This window comes from Oncorhynchus mykiss, chromosome 11 (assembly GCF_013265735.2).
Source record: "Oncorhynchus mykiss isolate Arlee chromosome 11, USDA_OmykA_1.1, whole genome shotgun sequence".
In the NCBI taxonomy this organism is placed as follows: domain Eukaryota; kingdom Metazoa; phylum Chordata; class Actinopteri; order Salmoniformes; family Salmonidae; genus Oncorhynchus; species Oncorhynchus mykiss.
In genome coordinates, this window is record NC_048575.1 from 28,997,145 (window position 1) to 29,015,374 (window position 18,230).

Consider the following 18,230-nt stretch of genomic DNA (forward strand, 5'->3'; position numbering starts at 1 on the left):
CCGGTGCCCCATGTATATAGCTTTGCTACTGTTATTTTACTGCTGCTCTTTATTTATTTGTATATTTTATTTCTATTTTGGGGGGTATTTTTCGTAAAACTGCATTGTTTGTTAAAACTTCTTAAGACTAGGGGGCACTATTTTCATGTCCGGATGAAAAGTGTCGGCCTGCTACTCAGGCCCAGAAGCTAAGGTATGCATATTAGTAAATTTGGATAGAAAACACTCTGAAGTTTCTTAAACTGTTTGAATGATGTCTGTGAGTATAACATAACTTATTTGGCAGGCAAAACCCCGAGGACAAACCATCCAGGAAAAAAAGAAATTGAGGTCACTCTCTTTTCAATGATATTTCAATGGAAATCTAGAAATCTAAGGCAGTTGCTTGCATTTCCTATCACTTCCACTAGATGTCAACAGTTTTTAGAAATTGGTTCATGTTTTTCCATTGAGAAATGAAGAAGGGCTGTCCAGAACGAGGATCGAGTGAAGTGTACTGTTGTGGATGAGGCGCGCAACCTGAAATCACGCTCCACTTTGTTTTCCTCCGGTATTGAACACAGTTTATTCCGTCTTAAATTTAATTGATTATTTATGTTTAAAAATACCTGAAGTTGGATTAGGAAAGTTGTTTGAAAAGTTTGGATCAAGTTTACAGGTAACTAATTAGATGTGTAGTCATGTTGCGGGAGTTGGAACCGGTGTCTTTTCTGAATCATACGTGCCAAAAAAAAACATTTTGGATATATAACGACACAATTTATCAAACAAAAGGACAATTTGTGATGTTTAATGGACATAATGAAGTGCCAACAGAAGAATATCTTCAAAGGTAAGGCATGCATTATATGTTATTTTTGACTTTTGTGTTGTGCCTGGTGGGTTGAATTATGATTTTCATGTGTATGTTTAATGGGGTGCTATCCTTAGATAATAGCATGGTTTGCTGGATTAACCTCTTGAAACTAGGGGGCACTATTTTTATTTTTGGAAAAATAACGTTCCCAAAGTAAACTGCCTATTTCTCAGGACCAGATGCTAGAATATGCATATAATTGACAGCTTACGATAGAAAACATTCTAAAGTTTCCAAAACTGTAAAAATATTGTCTGTGAGTATAATAGAACTGATATTGCAGGCGAAAGCCTGAGAAAAATCCAATCAGGAAGTGACTCTTATTTTAAAACCCTTGTCTTTCTATGCATCCCTATTGCCCATTGAAAGGGATATCTTCCAGATTCCTTTTTCTGTGGCTTCCCTAAAGTGTCTACAGCCTTTAGACGTAGTTTCAGGCCTTTATTTTGAAGAATGAGCGTAAACGTCCACATTGCGTAAGGGGTGAGTTGTTGGCTCTCAGTGTGATTTTTGCGCAAAACAGAGTCCTAGTGAAAAGCCAACTGTCCCGGTTGATATATTATCGAATAGATATTTGAAAAACACCTTGAGGATTGATTATAAAACATGTTTGACATGTTTCTGTCGATATTATGGATATAATTTGGAATTTTTGTAATTCTCTGGTACTGATTGACCTACATAAAGCCTTTGATAGAGTTAACCACTGTCTCCTAATCTCCAAACTTGAGGCACTGGGGTTGAGCAGTATCCCTCTAGACTGGGTAAAGTCAGGAAGGGAGCAAGTAGTTGAGGTTAGTGGTTCAGTTGTGGCGTTCTGCAAGGGAGCGTGCTTGGGCCTCTGCTGTTTTTATTCTATATTAACGATATGGATGACTCTACACTTCTGGTGTCTCACAAAAGTAAAACTATGTTGGAGAGCATACTTAGCACAGAGTTTACTAACATTAGCAAATGGCTTGGAGATAATAAGCTATCTCTGCACTTAGGGAAAACTGAAGCAATTATTTTGGGATCCAGACCTAAATTGAGTAGGCCCTCTGAAATCAGTGGAATTAGGGTGCTGACTACTAAAACCTCTGTTAGCTACTTTGGATGTATCCTTGATGGAAGCTTGGGAGGTGTGAGCATGGCTAATAAAGTGCTAGGGAAGATTAATGCCAGGATAAGTTTTTGGCTAGAAAGTCCAAGATGCTTGATAACGACTCCATGAAAGTGCTAGCTACTGCCATCATTCAATGCCATTTTGACTATTATAGTACTTCCTGGTTTTGGGGCTTATCTAAGCTTATGAAGGGGAAGCTCCAGATTGCCCAGAATAAGCTGATCAGTGTAGTATTGAAGGTGAGTCCACGTACTCACATAGGCAGGAGCTGCTTTCAGGAACTAAACTGGCTGCTTGTTGAGGCTAGGTTTGGTTTACAGGAGTATTTATGGTCCTGTGCCCAGATATCTGAGTGATTACTTTCCTTGTGTTATGGATGCACACAATCACAGCACCAGATCAGGTGTTGCTGATGTGTACTTATACAGGTTCAGGAGTAATTCTGGGAAAGGTACTTTCTTGTATACTGGAGCTTCAGAATGGAATGAGTTGCCTCTGCCCATAAAAACAACATCCTCTCTGGGCAGCTTTAAAAAAAAGTAATAATATGTTTAATGTCTTCTGTGCCCATATGAATGTAACTGGAATGATGAGATAGATGTCCTTCTTCTCTGTTTATGTTTTATTTTTTCACTGCCATACTGTGTTCGACCTTGTCTAGCCATCTTGTCTCAAGAGGATCACAATAGAAATAAGTCCTAGACTTTATTGTGTGTTATCCTCAATGATTGTATTAATGTGCATGTATGGCTTTTTCAAGTTTTATGTGTGCTTGTTTTTTAAAATGGTCGAACTAATAAACTAAACTAAAAACTACCGACCGTATTATCTCCCTAGAAAAGTATATTCGGTTATAGTCACAGCCTTGTATATCCCCCTTTAAGCTGACAACATGATGGCCCTCAAAGAACTTGTCTGGACTTTATGCAAACTGGAAACCACATATCCTGAGGCCGCATTTATTGGACCTGGGGATTTTAACAAAGCAAATTTGAGAAAAAGGCTGCCGAAGTTCTATCAACACATTGACTGTAGTATTCACGCTACTAAAACACTCGACCATTGCTACTCCAATTCTAGGATGCCAACAAGGCCCTCCCCCGCCCTCCTTTCGACAAATCTGACCACAACTCCATTTTGGAGAAAATTACCTTTTAATGACGTCAGACCGAGGCTCTACATCTGTCCTCGTGCTCCTAGACCTTAGTGCTGCTTGTGATACCATTGATCACCACATTCTTTTGGAGAGATTGGAAACCCAAATTGGTCTACACGGACAAGTTCTGGCCTGGTTTAGATCTTATCTGTCGGAAAGATATCAGTTTGTCTCTGTGAATGGTTTGTCCTCTGACAAATCAACTGTAAATTCCGGTGTTCCTCAAGGTTCCATTTTAGGACCACTATTGTTTTCACTATATATTTTACCTCTTGGGGATGTCATTCGAAAGCATAATGTTAACTTTCACTGTTATGCAGACGACATACAGCTGTACATTTCAATGAAACATAGTGAAGCCCAAAAATTGCCCTCGCTAGAAGCCTGTGTTTCAGACATAAGGAAGTGGATGGCTGCAAACTTTCAACTTTTGAACTCGGAAAAAACAGAGATGCTTATTCTAGGTCCCAAGAAACAAAGAGAACTTCTGTTGAATCTGACAATTAATCTTGATGGTTGTACAGTCGTCTCAAACAAAAGTGTGAAGGACCTCGGCGCTACTCTGCACCCTGATCTCTCTTTTGACGAACATATCAAGACTGTTTCAAGGACAGCTTTTTTCCATCTACGTATTCTATTGCAAAAATCCGAAACTTTCTGTCCAAAAAGAATGCATAAGAATTATTCCATGCTTTTGTTACTTCTAGGTTAGACTACTGCTCTACTTTCCGGCCACCCGGATAAAGCACTAAATAAACTTCAGTTAGTGCTAAATACAGCTGCTAGAATCCTGACTAGAACCAAAACATTTGATCATATTACTCCAGTGCTAGCCTCCCTACTCTGGCTTCCTGTTAAGGCAAGGGCTGATTTCAAGATTTTACTGCTAACCTACAAAGCATTACATGGGCTTGCTCCTACCTATCTCTCCGATTTGGTCCTGCCGAAAATACCTACACGTACGCTACGGTCACAAGACGCAGGACTCCTAATTGTCCCTAGAATTTCTAAGCAAACAGCTGGAGGCAGGGCTTTCTCCTATAGAGCTCCATTTTTATGGAATGGTCTGCCTACCCATGTGAGAGACGCAGACTCGGTCTCAACCTTTAAGTCTTTACTGAAGACTCATCTCTTCAATAGGTCATATGATTGAGTGTAGTCTGGCCCAGGAGTGTGGAGGAGAACAGAAAGGCTCTGGAGCAACGAACCACCCTTTCTGTCTCTGCGGGGCCGGTTCCCCTCTCTCCACTGGGATTCTCTGCCTCTAACTCTATTACAGGGGCTGAGTCACTGGCTTACTGGTGCTCTTCCATGCCGTTCCTAGGAGGTGTGCGTCGCTTGAGTGGGTCGAGTTGCTGACGTGGTCTTCCTGTCTGGGTTGGCGCCCCCCCAACCCAGACTTTGTGGGCTATACTCTGCCTTTTCTCAGGATGGTAAGTTGGTGGTTGAAGATATCCCTCTAGTGGTGTGGGGGCTGTGCTTTGGCAAAGTGGGTGGGGTTATTGCCTGCCTGTTTGGTCCTGTCCGGGGGTATCATCGGATGTGGCCACAGTGTCTCTTGACCCCTCCTGTCTCAGTCTCCAGTATTTATGCTGCAGTAGTTTATGTGTCGGGAGGCTAGGGTCAGTCTGTTATATCTGATGTATTTCTCCTGTCTTATCCGGTGTCTGGTGCTCTCTCTCAGAGGACCTGAGTCCTTGGACCATGCCTCAGGACTACCTGGCGGGATGACTCCTTACTGTCCCCAGTCCACCTGGCCGTGCTGCTGCTCCAGTCTCAACTGTTCTGCCTGCGGCTATGTAACCCTGACCTGTTCCCCGGACGTGCTACCTGCTGTTTTCAACTCTCTAGAGACAGCAGGCGCGGTAGAGATATTCTCAATAATCGGCTATGAAAAGCCAACTGACATTTACTCCTGAGGTGCTGACTTGTTGCACCCTCGACAACTACTGTGATTATAATTTGACCATGCTGGAAATTTATGAACATTTGAACATCTTGGTCATGTTCTGTTATAATCTCCACCCGGCACAGCCAGAAGAGGACTGGACACCCCTCATAGCCTGGTTCCTCTCTAGGTTTCTTCCTAGGTTTTGGCCTTTCTAGGGAGTTTTTCCTAGCCACCGTGCTTCTGCACCTGCATTGCCTGCTGTTTGGGGTTTTAGGCTGGGTTTCTGTGCAGCCCTTTGATATATCAGCTGATGTAAGAAGGGCTATATAAATACATTTGATTTGATAATGCGGACAAGGGTAGCTTCCAATAATAATATTGCTGAATATACTGATACAGTGACTGAGTTTATCAGGAAGTGTATGTATAGCTGTCGTACCTACTGTGACTATTAAAACCTACCCTATCCAGGAACCATGGATCGATGGTAGCATTCGTCAAAACTGAAAACGCGAACCATCGCTTTTAGCCACGGCAGGGAGACTGGTAATATGGCAGAATACAAAACAGTGTAGTTATTCCATTCGCAAGGCAATCAACCAGGCAAAACGTCAGTATAGAGACAAAGTGGAGTCACAATTCAATGGCTCAGACACAAGAAGTACACTACCGTTCCAAAGTTTGGAGTCACATAGAAATGTCCTTGTTTTCCATGAAAACATACATGAAAATAGTTTCAAAATGATTAGGAAATATAGTCAAGACATTGATAAGGTTGTAAATAATGATTTTTTAATTAAAATAATAATTGTGTCCTTCAAACTTTGCTTTCTTCAAAAAATCTTCCATTTGCAGCAATTACAGCCTTGCAGACCTTTGGCATTCTAGTTGTCAATTTGTTTAGATAATCTGAAGAGATTTCACCCCATGCTTCCTGAAGCACCTGTCACAAGTTTGATTGGCTTGATGGGCACTTCTTATGTACCATAAGATCAAGCTGCTCCTACAACAGCTCAAAAGGGTTGAGATCCAGTGACTGTGCTGGCCACTCCATTATAGACAGAATAGTTTGGAGCTGTGCTTTGGGTCATTGTCCAGTTGTAGAAGGAAATTGGCTACAATTAAGCGCCGTCAGCTGTGTATGGCATTGCTTTGCAAAATGGAGTGATAGCCTTCCTTCTTCAAGATCCCTTTTACCCTGTACAAATCTCCCACTTTACCACTGCCAAAGAACCCACAGACCAGCACATTGCCTCCACCATGCTTGACAGATGGATGAAACTCAAACAGGATGTACCAGTGACGAGAACCTGAACCACACGGCTGGCCCAGATGGCATTCCTAGCCGCATCCTTAGAGCATGCGCAGACCAGCTGACTGTTGTGTTTACGGACATATTTAATCTCTCCCTATCCCAGTCTGCTGTCCCCACATGCTTCAATATGGCCACCATTATTCCTGTACCCAAGAAAGCAAAGGTAACTGAACTAAATTTCTATCGCCCTGTGTCACTCACTTCTGGCATCATGAAGTTCTTTGAGAGACTAGTCAAGGATCATATCACCTCTACCTTACCTGTCATCCTAGACGCATTTGCTTACCGCCCCAATAGATCCACAGTGATCGCACTGAACACTGCCCTATCCCATCTGGACAAGAGGAATACATATGTAAGAATGCTGTTCATTGACTATAGCTCAGCATTCAACACCATAGTACCCTCCAAGCTCATCATTAAGCTCAAGGTCCTGGGTCTGAACCCCGCCCTGTGCAACTGGGTCCTGGACATCCTGACGGGCCACCAATAGGTGGTGAAGGCAGGAAACAACACCTCCACTTCGCTGATCCGTAACACTGGGGCCCAACAAGGGTGTGTGCTCAACCCACTGCTGTACTCCCAGTTCACCCATGACTTCATTGGCCAAGCATGCCTCCAACTCAGTCATCAAGTTGGCAGATAACACAACAGTAGTAGGCCTGATTACCAACAATGATGAGATAGCCTACAGGGAGGAGGTAAGGGATCTGGACATGTGGTGTCAGGAAAACAATCTGTCACTCAACGTCAACAAAACAAAGGAGATGATCGTGGACTTCAGGAAACAGCAGAGGGAGCACTCCCTTATCCACATCGATGGGCAGTGGAGAAGGTGGAAAGCTTCAAGTTCCTCGGCATACACATCACTGAAAACTGAAATGGTCCACCCACACAGACAGTGTGGTGAAGAAGACACAACAGCGCCTCTTCAACCCCAGGAGGCTGAATACATTTGACTTGGCACCTAAAACCCTGACAAATGTTCACAGATGTACAATTCAGAGCATCCTGTCAGGCTGTATCTGAAGAACGTTGCTTGGCATGTAAAACCCTCACAAACTTTTACAGATTGAGAGCATCCTGTATCACCGCCTGGTATGTCAGCTGCACCGCACGCAATCGCAAGGCTCTCCAGAGAGTGGTGCAGTCAGCCTAAAGCATCACCGGGGGCAAACTACCTGCCCTCCAGGACACCTAGAGCACTCAATGTCACAAGAAGGCCGAAAAGATCATCAAGGCCAACAACCACCCGAGCCACTGCCTGTTCACCCTGGTATCATCCAGAAGGTGAGGTCAGTACAGGTGCATCAAAGCTGGGACCGAAAGACTGAAAAAAAGCTTCTATCTCAAGGCCATCAGACTGTTAAACATTAGAGGCTTTTGCCAATATACATAGACTTGAAATCACTAGTCACTTTAACAATGTTTACATATTTTGCATTTCTCTTCTCATATGTATACAATGTATTTTATTATATTCTACTGTAACATAGTCTATGCCGCTCTGACATTGCTCATTCATATACTTAGTTCCATTCCTTTACTTAGATTTGTGTGTATTGGGTATATGTTGTGAAATTGTTAGATATTACTTGTTAGATATTACTGCACTGTCAGAGCTAGAAACACAAGCATTTCACTAAACCCGCAATAACCTCTGCTAAACACGTGTATGTGACTGATAAAATGTTATTTTGTTTTGGAGATATGGGATCAGAGAATAACAATGTTCTATTTCACACCAAGGTTTGGTGGTTATCGAGGGGGGGTGTTGGAAAGATTTTTGTAATGAAAGAGGATCTGTTGTCATTCAAAATGGATGTGAAAAAACAGACTTGGTGTCGGACTTGTGTCTCCTTGCCTCTGTAACAGACATATTTGGGAAACTGAACCAAATCATGCAGGGATAATACAAAAACATTCTACAGATGAATGACCGAATCAGTGGACTCAGAGGAAATAATAATTATTGGATAGAGTCTTTCAAAAGCGAACCACGTCCCCTTTCCGCGGCAGTGCATGTTTATTGACAGAAAACAGTATCATTAAGTGTCCCACACAACTGATGACTTCTCACCTCTAATGCTCAGACGAGCAGTTTGGGACATACTTCCCAATTCGTTTGACTGTGATCCTGGCTCAGTTGACATGCCGGTAATCGAAATCGTGAAGTGGGCGCGACAAAGCCTATTCCCCCTCAGGAAACTAAAAAGATTTGGCATGGGTCCTGAGATCCTCAAAAGGTTCTACAGCGGCAACATCAAGAGCATCTTGACCGGTTGCATCACTGCCTGGTACGGCAATTGCTTGGCATCCAACCTTTTTTTTGCACTATTGGTTAGAGCCTGTAAGTAAGCATTTCACTGTAACGTCTACACTTGTTGTATTCGGTGCACATGACAAATAAACGTTGATTTGATTTGAATCGAACAGCTGATCGAATGCATTCAAATTATGTGCGACTGTCGACCACGCCCCCTGACTTTGAGAAGTTTTGACGTAACATGCATCAAGCACACCGATCTCATTAGTGGTGGTGAGACAAGATACTGTATATTATGTCAGACTAATTTGCAAATTGACTGTCATAGCCCAACATTTAAAGTATGTGATGGTGAGTTGAGAAAACAATCAGAAATACTGTTAATGTTTTTCAATTGACTGTTATAGCCCCAAATAAAAAAGTTAACATTGGCTATTAATTACATAATTGTTTCACATGGTTGGGGTCGCGACAATTTTCCGATATCAAAATGGGATCGTAGGCCAAAAACTTTTGGGAACCCCTGAGTTAATACAATGTTTTTACTAAAATAATAACAGTGTTATTACACAGGAATAGAGAGCAATATCATTGTTTTCCTAAAGTTTGCATTTGCAAAATATGTCACATGGATTTTTACAATGGTAGAAACTCTCTCCAACCAATGCTTACAACAATTGTATGCTTTTAAATCCATGACGGGGAGTGTGCAAGTACACACTTTTGGAAAAGAGTGCCTTAAGCACAACTTTGTCATGTACCTTCATGAAGTTGATTATTCCCTCCCTGTTGTCCCTGTTACTGTTTCGTTCATTCATTGATTCATTCATTTACTCTGTCATGTACCTTCTTGAGATTGATTATTCCTTCCCTAGAGTGCCTGTCATTGTTAATTCATTCATTTATTCTTTAATGAATTAATGAATTTATTCATTCACTCTGTATACCTTCTTGAGGCTGATGATTCCCTCTCTGGTGTCTCTGTCTGTGGCGATGGAGAACGTGGCTGCTCCTTCTGAGTTGATGATGCTGTACTTGATTGCTGCGTTTACGCCAAGGTCCTCATCATTGGCTTTAATCTTCCCTACTGGCTTGCCCACCTGGGCTGATTCAGGGACGTACAACTGGTAATTTTCTGTGGATCATGAACATAACAATACAGACATTGTTTGCATCTCATAGGGAATAGGGTGGCATTTGGGACAAAGGCTAAGAAACAGCTTAGCATCACTAGTTGGTGCCATATTTTGGGTGAATTTTCCAAATTATGATGTATTTTACCTGTGTCACCCTGATTTGACTTCACAGAATGGAATTGTTACTAAATACCTTTTCATATCAAGAGATTGCTTGAATCAACATTTAGAGCTACAATGTGTCTGAGGGCACTTGAATATAATTTACTTTAACTTGGACTCTAAAAGAGATGTGATTATTAAACTATAATTTTACAGTATTGATGTTCAGTGTTCTTACATATTTATTCAGCCAGCATGGCATTTGATGAGATAGATTTTGAGATCAAATGTCATATCAATATATGATTATTATTACATAGGATAGATCAAAAAATATATAAAATCAGGATTCACAATTGGTAAGGTTTTACTCAATGCTATACTCATCTAACTAATGTATGTTGAACATCTGTTAATTATTAACGATTGGGCTCCTGACAGTCAATTAAAGCTGTTTAGTTTTTCTGTAATTAAGCTCAATCCATTTGAGTGAGGAGGAGTGTATTTCGATTCTTTAATAGATATATGAGAAATCTCCATTTGTAATTGGCCTGCTAAAAATACTCTCAAATTGACATTGTGCCAGTCACGTGACATATCTGAGAAGCACTGCTGTTTATTAAACAAAGGAATTAGTATTTAGCAGAAATAGTCAGTCGATTTCTTAGATACTGTAAAGCCATTTTTAAAATCACGTTCCAAGTGATATGGAGTAACTGTGCAACGTTCTGTAAATGGTGTGAAACGTTGCTGATATAAAGTCTACGAATAAAACTGATGTGATTCCTTATTCCACATGTCAGAGAGGTATCTTTGTTCTTTCTCTCTGAACACTCTACAACGTTTGACTGCTGAAGGCAACCCTGGTGTCTATACAGTACTCACTTTGCGGGAACTTGGGTGGGTTGTCGTTGACGTCGGTGAGGGTGATGTTGATGGTGGTGGATCCAGAGAGTCCTCCAACCGATCCTGCCATGTCTTTGGCTTGAATGACTACAGCATAGTGTTCCCTCGCCTCCCGGTCCATGTTGGCTAAGGCAGTCCTGATGACTCCTGGACAGGGGGAGAAGAATATAAATAATAGAAGAGTACCAATGTTACTACACTCTTAAAAATAAAGGTGCAAGTTGGAAACAAATACGTTTCTTCAGAACGATTCCATAGGGGAACCATTTTAGGCTCTCTGAAGAACCATAAATGGGATGGTTCTTTGAATAACCACACAAAAATCCCAAACCAGAAATATTTCAGCCCTTGAGGATCTGAATTGAATAGCCTTGCTGTAGGTTTTTAACCCATTCAAATTAATTTTAGAGTTAGCAGTACTACACATGACTGTGTTTCCTGGTGATGGAGACATGGTTGTTGTATTCTTTGAGCCTTCACCAAGTGAGGTCCTAGGTGAATATGTTGTCATTAAAATGTAATTATTTAAGACAATACAAGACCTGTGTGGTTCAGTTGGTAGAGGATGGAGTTTCCATCACCAGAGTTGTGGGATTGATTCCCACGGGGGACCAGTATGAACATGTATGCACTCACTACTGTCATATGTTCTAGTGTCTACCAAATTACAACATATTTTTTTACATGTTTCATAAGGCCTTCTTTCGAGGGTCTAGTTTTACCCTAGTACAGTGAGCTGAAACTCATAGTTTACAGGCCTCATCAGGCCTGCAAGTCACATGATTCTGGCTTGTAAAGTGATGTGTCATTTCTATTGGAATCCAGACAGAATGGGGATTTCCATCATTTTGAATTTGTATTCACCTGCAACCTGTATTCAGAATGACTGTCAGGGTTGGGAAGACTTAGATATGAGACTACCTTAAAACCTGTTAAGGATATGGCAGACATACGCCCCCTTTGGAGAGATTGGGTACCCCTAGTAAACTGGAAAAGAAATCTGTCAAAAATTGCTAATATATGCAAATAATAGAAAACACTCTAAAGATTCTAAAACCGTTGGAATTATGTCTGTAAGTATAGCAGAACTCACAGGGCAGGCATTCTTCCAAACTAGTTTTTGTGGCCATGAAAGTTGGAGCAACTTTGACGTCATGGCCCCCACCCTTCCCAACGAGCTATGATTCCGCTAGATGTCCTCTTTCATTAGAGCTTCAAATCGTTCAAATCCCGCGAGAATTGACCCTATGGGAGTGAAATTAGTGCGTGCCACGAGAGAATAGGCTGTGCGTATGGGCGCGAATTGGTCCCAGCCATTCCTTTGTTTCCAGCACTCAAGAGAAGGGCAGACGATGGCCGATTGAATTGAAGTTTGTTTTGCATGTCTAAAACATCATAAAGCTTGCTTCTGCACTTAGTTTGACCTGTTTAGTCGACATATAATGTGTAATTTTGAAGTTTTGATGCGCAACTTATCCGGACCAGAGGACGTTTTGGGTGCATTTCAGCTGATGTTATTAGCAGTAGCTAATACAAAGACGCAAGACTTGAAACCAAACTATGTATTGGGTAAGTATGAAGCCTTCCAGAACATTCTGAACGAAGACCATCGAAGGTAAGGGAATATTTATGCTTAAATCTGTGTTTCTGTTGACTCCAACATTACGTGGAAATGTAGCTTGGAACTGAGCGCTGTCTCAGCATATGGAATAGTGTGCGATTTCTGTAACGTTAAAAATAAATCTAACACAGCGGTTGCATAAAGAAGCAGTGTATCTTTCTAACTATATGTAGAACATGTATATTTAGTCAAAGTTTATGATGTCTATTTACGTTATCTTGCCGCGCTACATAGATTTCCTGCGGGCATTTTTGAGTAATTTCTGAAGGTGAACTCACTGTAAATGGACATTTATGGATATAAATGGCATATTATTGAAAAAAAAAAAATATGTACTGTGTAATATGTCATATTACTGTCATCTGATGAAGATTTTCAAAAGGTTAGTGAGCGATTTATTTTTTAATCCTGCGTTTGTTGATTGCATGTTTTGGCTATTGAAATGAGCTGTGTCTGGTGGTGGTTTTACATATATATGTGCTATGTTTTCGCCGTAAAACATTTTAGAAATCTGACTTGCTGGCTAGATGAACAAGGTGTTTATCTTTCATTTGAGCTATTGGACTTGTTAATGTGTGGAGGTTAAATATTTTTAAGAATATTTTTGCGTTCCATGCGCCACCGTTTCAGCTGAACGTGGGAGGGTTGATCCCCAATTGGGAACCAGTATCGTAGACAGGTTAACCCATTCACATCCTTGTACTATACGGTGCCTTCAGAAAGTATTGAGACCCTAACACTTTTTCCACACTTTCTTAAGTTCCAGCCTTCTAAAATGTGTTCGATAAAACATCCTTAGCAATCTACACACAATACCCATTATGACAAAGCAAAATAAATGGAAATACCTTACTTACACTAGTATTCAGACCCTTTGCTATGAGACTCGAAATTGAGCTCAGGTCCATCCTGTTTCCATTGATCGTCCTTGAGATGTTTGTAAAATTTGATTGGAGTCCACCTGTGGTAAATTCAATTGATTGGACATGATTTGGAAAGTCACACACCTGCCTACATAACGCCCTACAGTTGACAGTGCATGTCAGAGCAAAAACCAAGCCATGAGGTTCAAGAAATTGTCTGTAGAGCTCAAAGACAGGTTGTGTCGAGACACAGATCTGGAGAAGAGTACCAAAAAATATCTGCAGCATTGAAGGTCCCCAAGAACACAGTGGCCTCCATCATTCTTAAACAGAAGAAGTTTGGAACCACCAAGATTCTTCATAGAGCTGGCCACCTGGCCAAACTGAGCAATCGGAGGAGAAGGGCCTTGGCCAGGGAGGTCACCAAGAACCCGATGGTCACTCTGACAGAGCTCCAGAGTCTCTCAGTGGAGTTCGGAAACCTCCCAGAAGGACAACCACCTCTGTAGCACTCCACCAATCAGGCTTTTGTGGTAGATTGGCCAGACAGAAGCCACCCCTCAGTAAAAGGCACATGACAGCCCGTTTGGAGTTTGCCAAAAAGCAGCTAAAGACTCTCAGACCATGAGAAACAAGATTATTTGGTCTGATGAAACCAAGATTGAACTCTTTGGCCTTAATGCCAAGCATCACGTCTGGAGGAAGCCTGGCATTATCCCTACGATGAAGCATGGTTGTGGCTGTGCAACAACGCTCCTCATCCAACCTGCCAAAGCTTGAGGGGATCTGCAGAGAAGAATGAAACTCCCCAAATACAGGTATACAAAGCTTTTAACGTCATACCCAAGAAGACTCGAGGCTGTAATTGCTGCCAAAGGTGCTTCAACAAAAGTCTGAATAGTCATGTGATATTTCAGTTTTTTAAATTTAATAAAAATAAAAGAAAATCTAAAATCCTGCTTTTACTTTGTCATTATGGGGTATTGTGTGTTTATTGATGAGGGGAAAATGAATTAATCTATTTTAGGATAAGGCTGTAGCCTAACATAGAGTGGAAAAAGTCATAGGGTCTAAATTCTTTCCGAAGGCACTATATTTAGTGCAATATCAAAATGTGCCATTGAACAAATTCGGTTTTGGTGTGAATGAAATTTGGTGCCAGCAGAGTACAAGTGCACGTACAGGCCACATTGACATTTTAAGATTGACACAGAAAGTATGATAGATAATAACAATCAAAGTTGGGATTTTGAGAAAATGTTCAAATATCATTAAAATAATTTCAACGTATGTATTTTGAAATGCATTTCAGAATTAAATAGTTTAACGTCATATAGCATTGTTATTTGACTTGTTCTATGCTCAAATATGCCAAATGTATGATTCATCTGGTTGTTGTTTTTGAAGTGTTTAGTACTACATGTGTACAAACACACCACAGACACACGCGGGTGTGTGTTGATTTCTGTGATATGTGTGTACACACACGTGTGCTTGTGGGAGAGAAAGATGGAGAATGCAGTAGCTGGCCTCACTTGCCATTGACATATTAGATTTGCTTATGCTGTACACAAATCAAATCATATTTTATTGACCACATACACATATTTAGTAGATGTTATTGCGGGTGTAGGGAAATGCTGTAGTAGTATCTAACAATTCACAACAATACAGACAAATCTAATAGTAAAATAATGGATTTAAGAAATGTTTATATATAAGGACTAGCATTGTCGGAGTTGCAATGACTAAAATACAGTAGAATACAGGATATACATATGAAATGAATAAAGCGGTATGTAAACATTATTAAAGTGACTTGTGTTCCATTATTAAAGTGGCCAGTGATTCCAAGTCTATGTATATAGGGCAGCAGGCTCTAAGGTGCAGGATTACATAACCGGGTGGAAGCCGGCTAGTTATGGCCTCGAGATAGAAGCTTTTTTTCAGTCTCTCGGTCCCAGCTTTTAATGCACCTGTACTGACATTGCCTTTTAGATGATAACGGAATGAACAGGCCGTGGCTCGGGTGGTTGATGTCTTTGATGATCTTTTTGTCCTTCCTGTGACATCGGGTGCTGTAGGTGTCCCGAGGACAGGAAGTTTGCCTCCGGTGATGCGTTGGGCAGACCGCACCACTCTTTGGCAAGCCCTGTGGTTTCAGAAGGTGCAGTTGCCATACCAGGCAATGATACAGCCCAACAGGATGCTCTCAATTGTGCATCTGTAAAAGTTTTAGAGGTCAAGACACATTTCTTCAATCTCCTGAGAATGAAGAGGCACTGTTGCACATTCTCCTCCACACTGTCTGTGTGGGTAGACAATTTCTGATCATCATTGATGTGTACGCCGAGGAATTTGAAGCTTTCCACCTTCTCCACTGGGGTCCTGTCGATGTGGATAGGGGCATGCTCCCTATGCTGTTTCCTGAAGTCCATGATCAGTTGATTTGTTTTGTTGATGTTATTTTCCTGGCACCACTCAAACAGGGCCCTCACCACCCCTCTGTAGTCTCGTCATTGTTGGTAATCAGTCTCCAAACTTGATGAGGCGTGAGTGGCCACACAGTCATGGGTGAACAGGAATTGGGCTCAGCATGCACCCTTGTGGGGCCCATGTGTTGAGGATAAGCAAATTAGAGGTGTTGTTTCCTACCTTCTCCACCTGGGGGCAGCACTTCAGGAAGTCGGCGGGGGGCGGCAGGGTAGCCTAGTGGTTAGAGCGTTGGACTAGTAACCGGAAGGTTGCAAGTTCAAACCCCCGAGCTGACAAGGTACAAATCTGTCGTTCTGCCCCTGAACAGGCAGTTAACCCACTGTTCCTAGGCCGTCATTGAAAATAAGAATTTGTTCTTAACTGACTTGCCTGGTTAAATAAAGGTAATTTTAAAAAAAGTCCAGGACCCAGTTGCACAGGGCTAACGTTCCGACCCAGGGCCCCAGGATTAATAATGAGCTTTGAGTGTACTATGGTGTTGAATGCTGAGCTATGTATGGGTATGTTACAGTCCCTGATGTCTCTCTGGATGGAGCTCCTAGCCTTGAGTTTGTCCAATTTTTGTCCAGGGACAGAACATTAGCGAGTAATATACTTGGAAACGGTGGATGGTGTACACGCCTAGAAGTAATACTTTAGTAAAAGTATGAAAATATTTCAAATTCCTTATTTAATTATTTTTTATGGCACGCGCAAACAAAGCATGTATGTTTAGTGAGTCCGTCAGATCAGAGGCAGTAGTGATGATCAGGGTTGTTCGGTTGATAATGCATGAATTTGACTATTTTCCTGTCCTGCTAAGCATTCAAAATGTAAAGACTACTTTTGGGTGTCAAGGAGAATGTAGGCAGTAAGAAGTACATTGTTTTCTTAAAGACTGTAGTGAAGTAAAAGTACTTAAGTAGTACTTTACACCACTGCCCAGGACGTCCTCCTGCGGGCTTGGTAAAAGCCTTAGATCTCTCCACTGTTCCTGCGGAGTACCAGGACCTCTGAGAAGTCCTGGTACTAACCATTACTCCTGCAGTGTTCAAGGCCCTGTTCAACGATGTACTCCTTGACATGTTAAACTGGTTTGTGTTTGTCTACCTCGACGACATCCTTGCCTTTTCCCGTTCGGCTCAAGAGCAAGTCCTCCAGCACCTCCTGGAGAACCAGCTGTTTGTCAATGCGGATAAATGTGAATTTCATCGCCCCACTATCTCCTTTTAGGGATACGTCATTGTTGCAGGGAACGTTCAGATGGATCCTGGCAAGGTGAGAGTGGTGGTGGATTGGCCCCAACCCATATCTAGAGCGCAGCTAAGAAGTTTCCTGGGATTTGCACACTTTTACCATTGCTTCATTCGGTGTTACAGCACCCTGGCTGTCTCTGCACTCACCTCTCCCAAGGTTCCGTTCAAGTAGTCCCCAGCTGCTGACCGGGCATTTGTGGATCTTTCACCGCTGCCCCCATCCTAATCCATCCGGACCCGTCCCATCAGTTCGTGGTGGAGGTCAATGCATCTAATGTTGGGCCGTTCTGTCCCAACGTTCTGCCCAGGAAAAGTTGCATCCCTGCCCTAACATCCCATTGCCATAATCCCGCTGAGAGGAACTATGATGTTGGTAATCGGGAACTTCTCGCAGTCAAGATGGCCCTGGAGGAGTGGAGGCATTGGCTTGAAGGGGCGGAACACCCCCATTCTTAGTGTGGACCGGCAATAAGAATCTAGAATATCTTTGCACCGCCAAACGCTCCAACTCAAGGCAGGCTCGTTGGGCTCTGTTATTCACTCAGTTCCATTTTACAATCTCCTACCGCCTCTGGGTCCAATAATGTTAAGCCTGATAACCTTTCTCACCTGTATAGTTCTATGGCTACACCCTCTGACCCAGAGACCATCCTCCCTACATCCTGTCTTGCAGCTACCCTTGTCTTGGGTATCGTGAGCCTGGTCCGCAAGGCGCAGTGTTCCCAGCCGGACCCAGGGGGACAGCTAACCAGATGTTTGTCTCTGATTCGGCCAGGTTCCCGGTCCTGGAATAGGCTTATTCCGCTAAACTTACCTGTCATCCCGGCTCCCATCAGACCTTGACTTTCATTCAATTACGTTTTTGGTGTACAACCATGGTTCCTGATGTCTCCGCATTTGTCGCCGCCTGCACTGTGTATGGGCAGAACAATACTCAGCGGCAAGCTCCTGCTGGCCTCCTTCAACCACTCCCTGTTCCTCACCACCCCAGGTCCCTGGATTTTGTCACTGGTCTCCTCCCATCAGATGGAAACACCACCATCCTTACGGTTGTGGATAGGTTTTCCAAAGCCACACTTTTCATTCCCTTTTCAAGTTAAATATTTATAATAGTGTAGTTTGATTTTCGCACTCTGCAATTTCACCGGATGTTGGCCAGGTAGCGTCCCACCTGGCCAACATCCGGTGAAATTGCAGAGTGTGAAATTCAAACTACACTATTATAAATATTTAACTTTCATAAAATCTAAAGTGTAATACATCAAAATAAAGCGTAACTTCT

The 18,230-nt window shown here is 42.1% G+C and overlaps 1 protein-coding gene across 2 annotated transcripts in view; it reads right to left on the reverse strand.

Annotated features, from left to right (window-relative positions):
• The window catches only part of LOC110535563 (cadherin-18), a 376,780-nt gene that overhangs the window by 62,677 nt on the left and 295,873 nt on the right, over positions 1-18,230 (reverse strand). For both annotated transcript variants that reach the window (XM_021620629.2, XM_021620628.2), the window contains 2 exons: positions 10,713-10,880; positions 9,537-9,724 (listed from right to left, as the gene is read on the reverse strand). In XM_021620629.2, the coding sequence (XP_021476304.2) occupies positions 9,537-9,724; positions 10,713-10,880 (356 nt within the window). The remainder of the gene's footprint in view (positions 1-9,536; positions 9,725-10,712; positions 10,881-18,230) is intronic.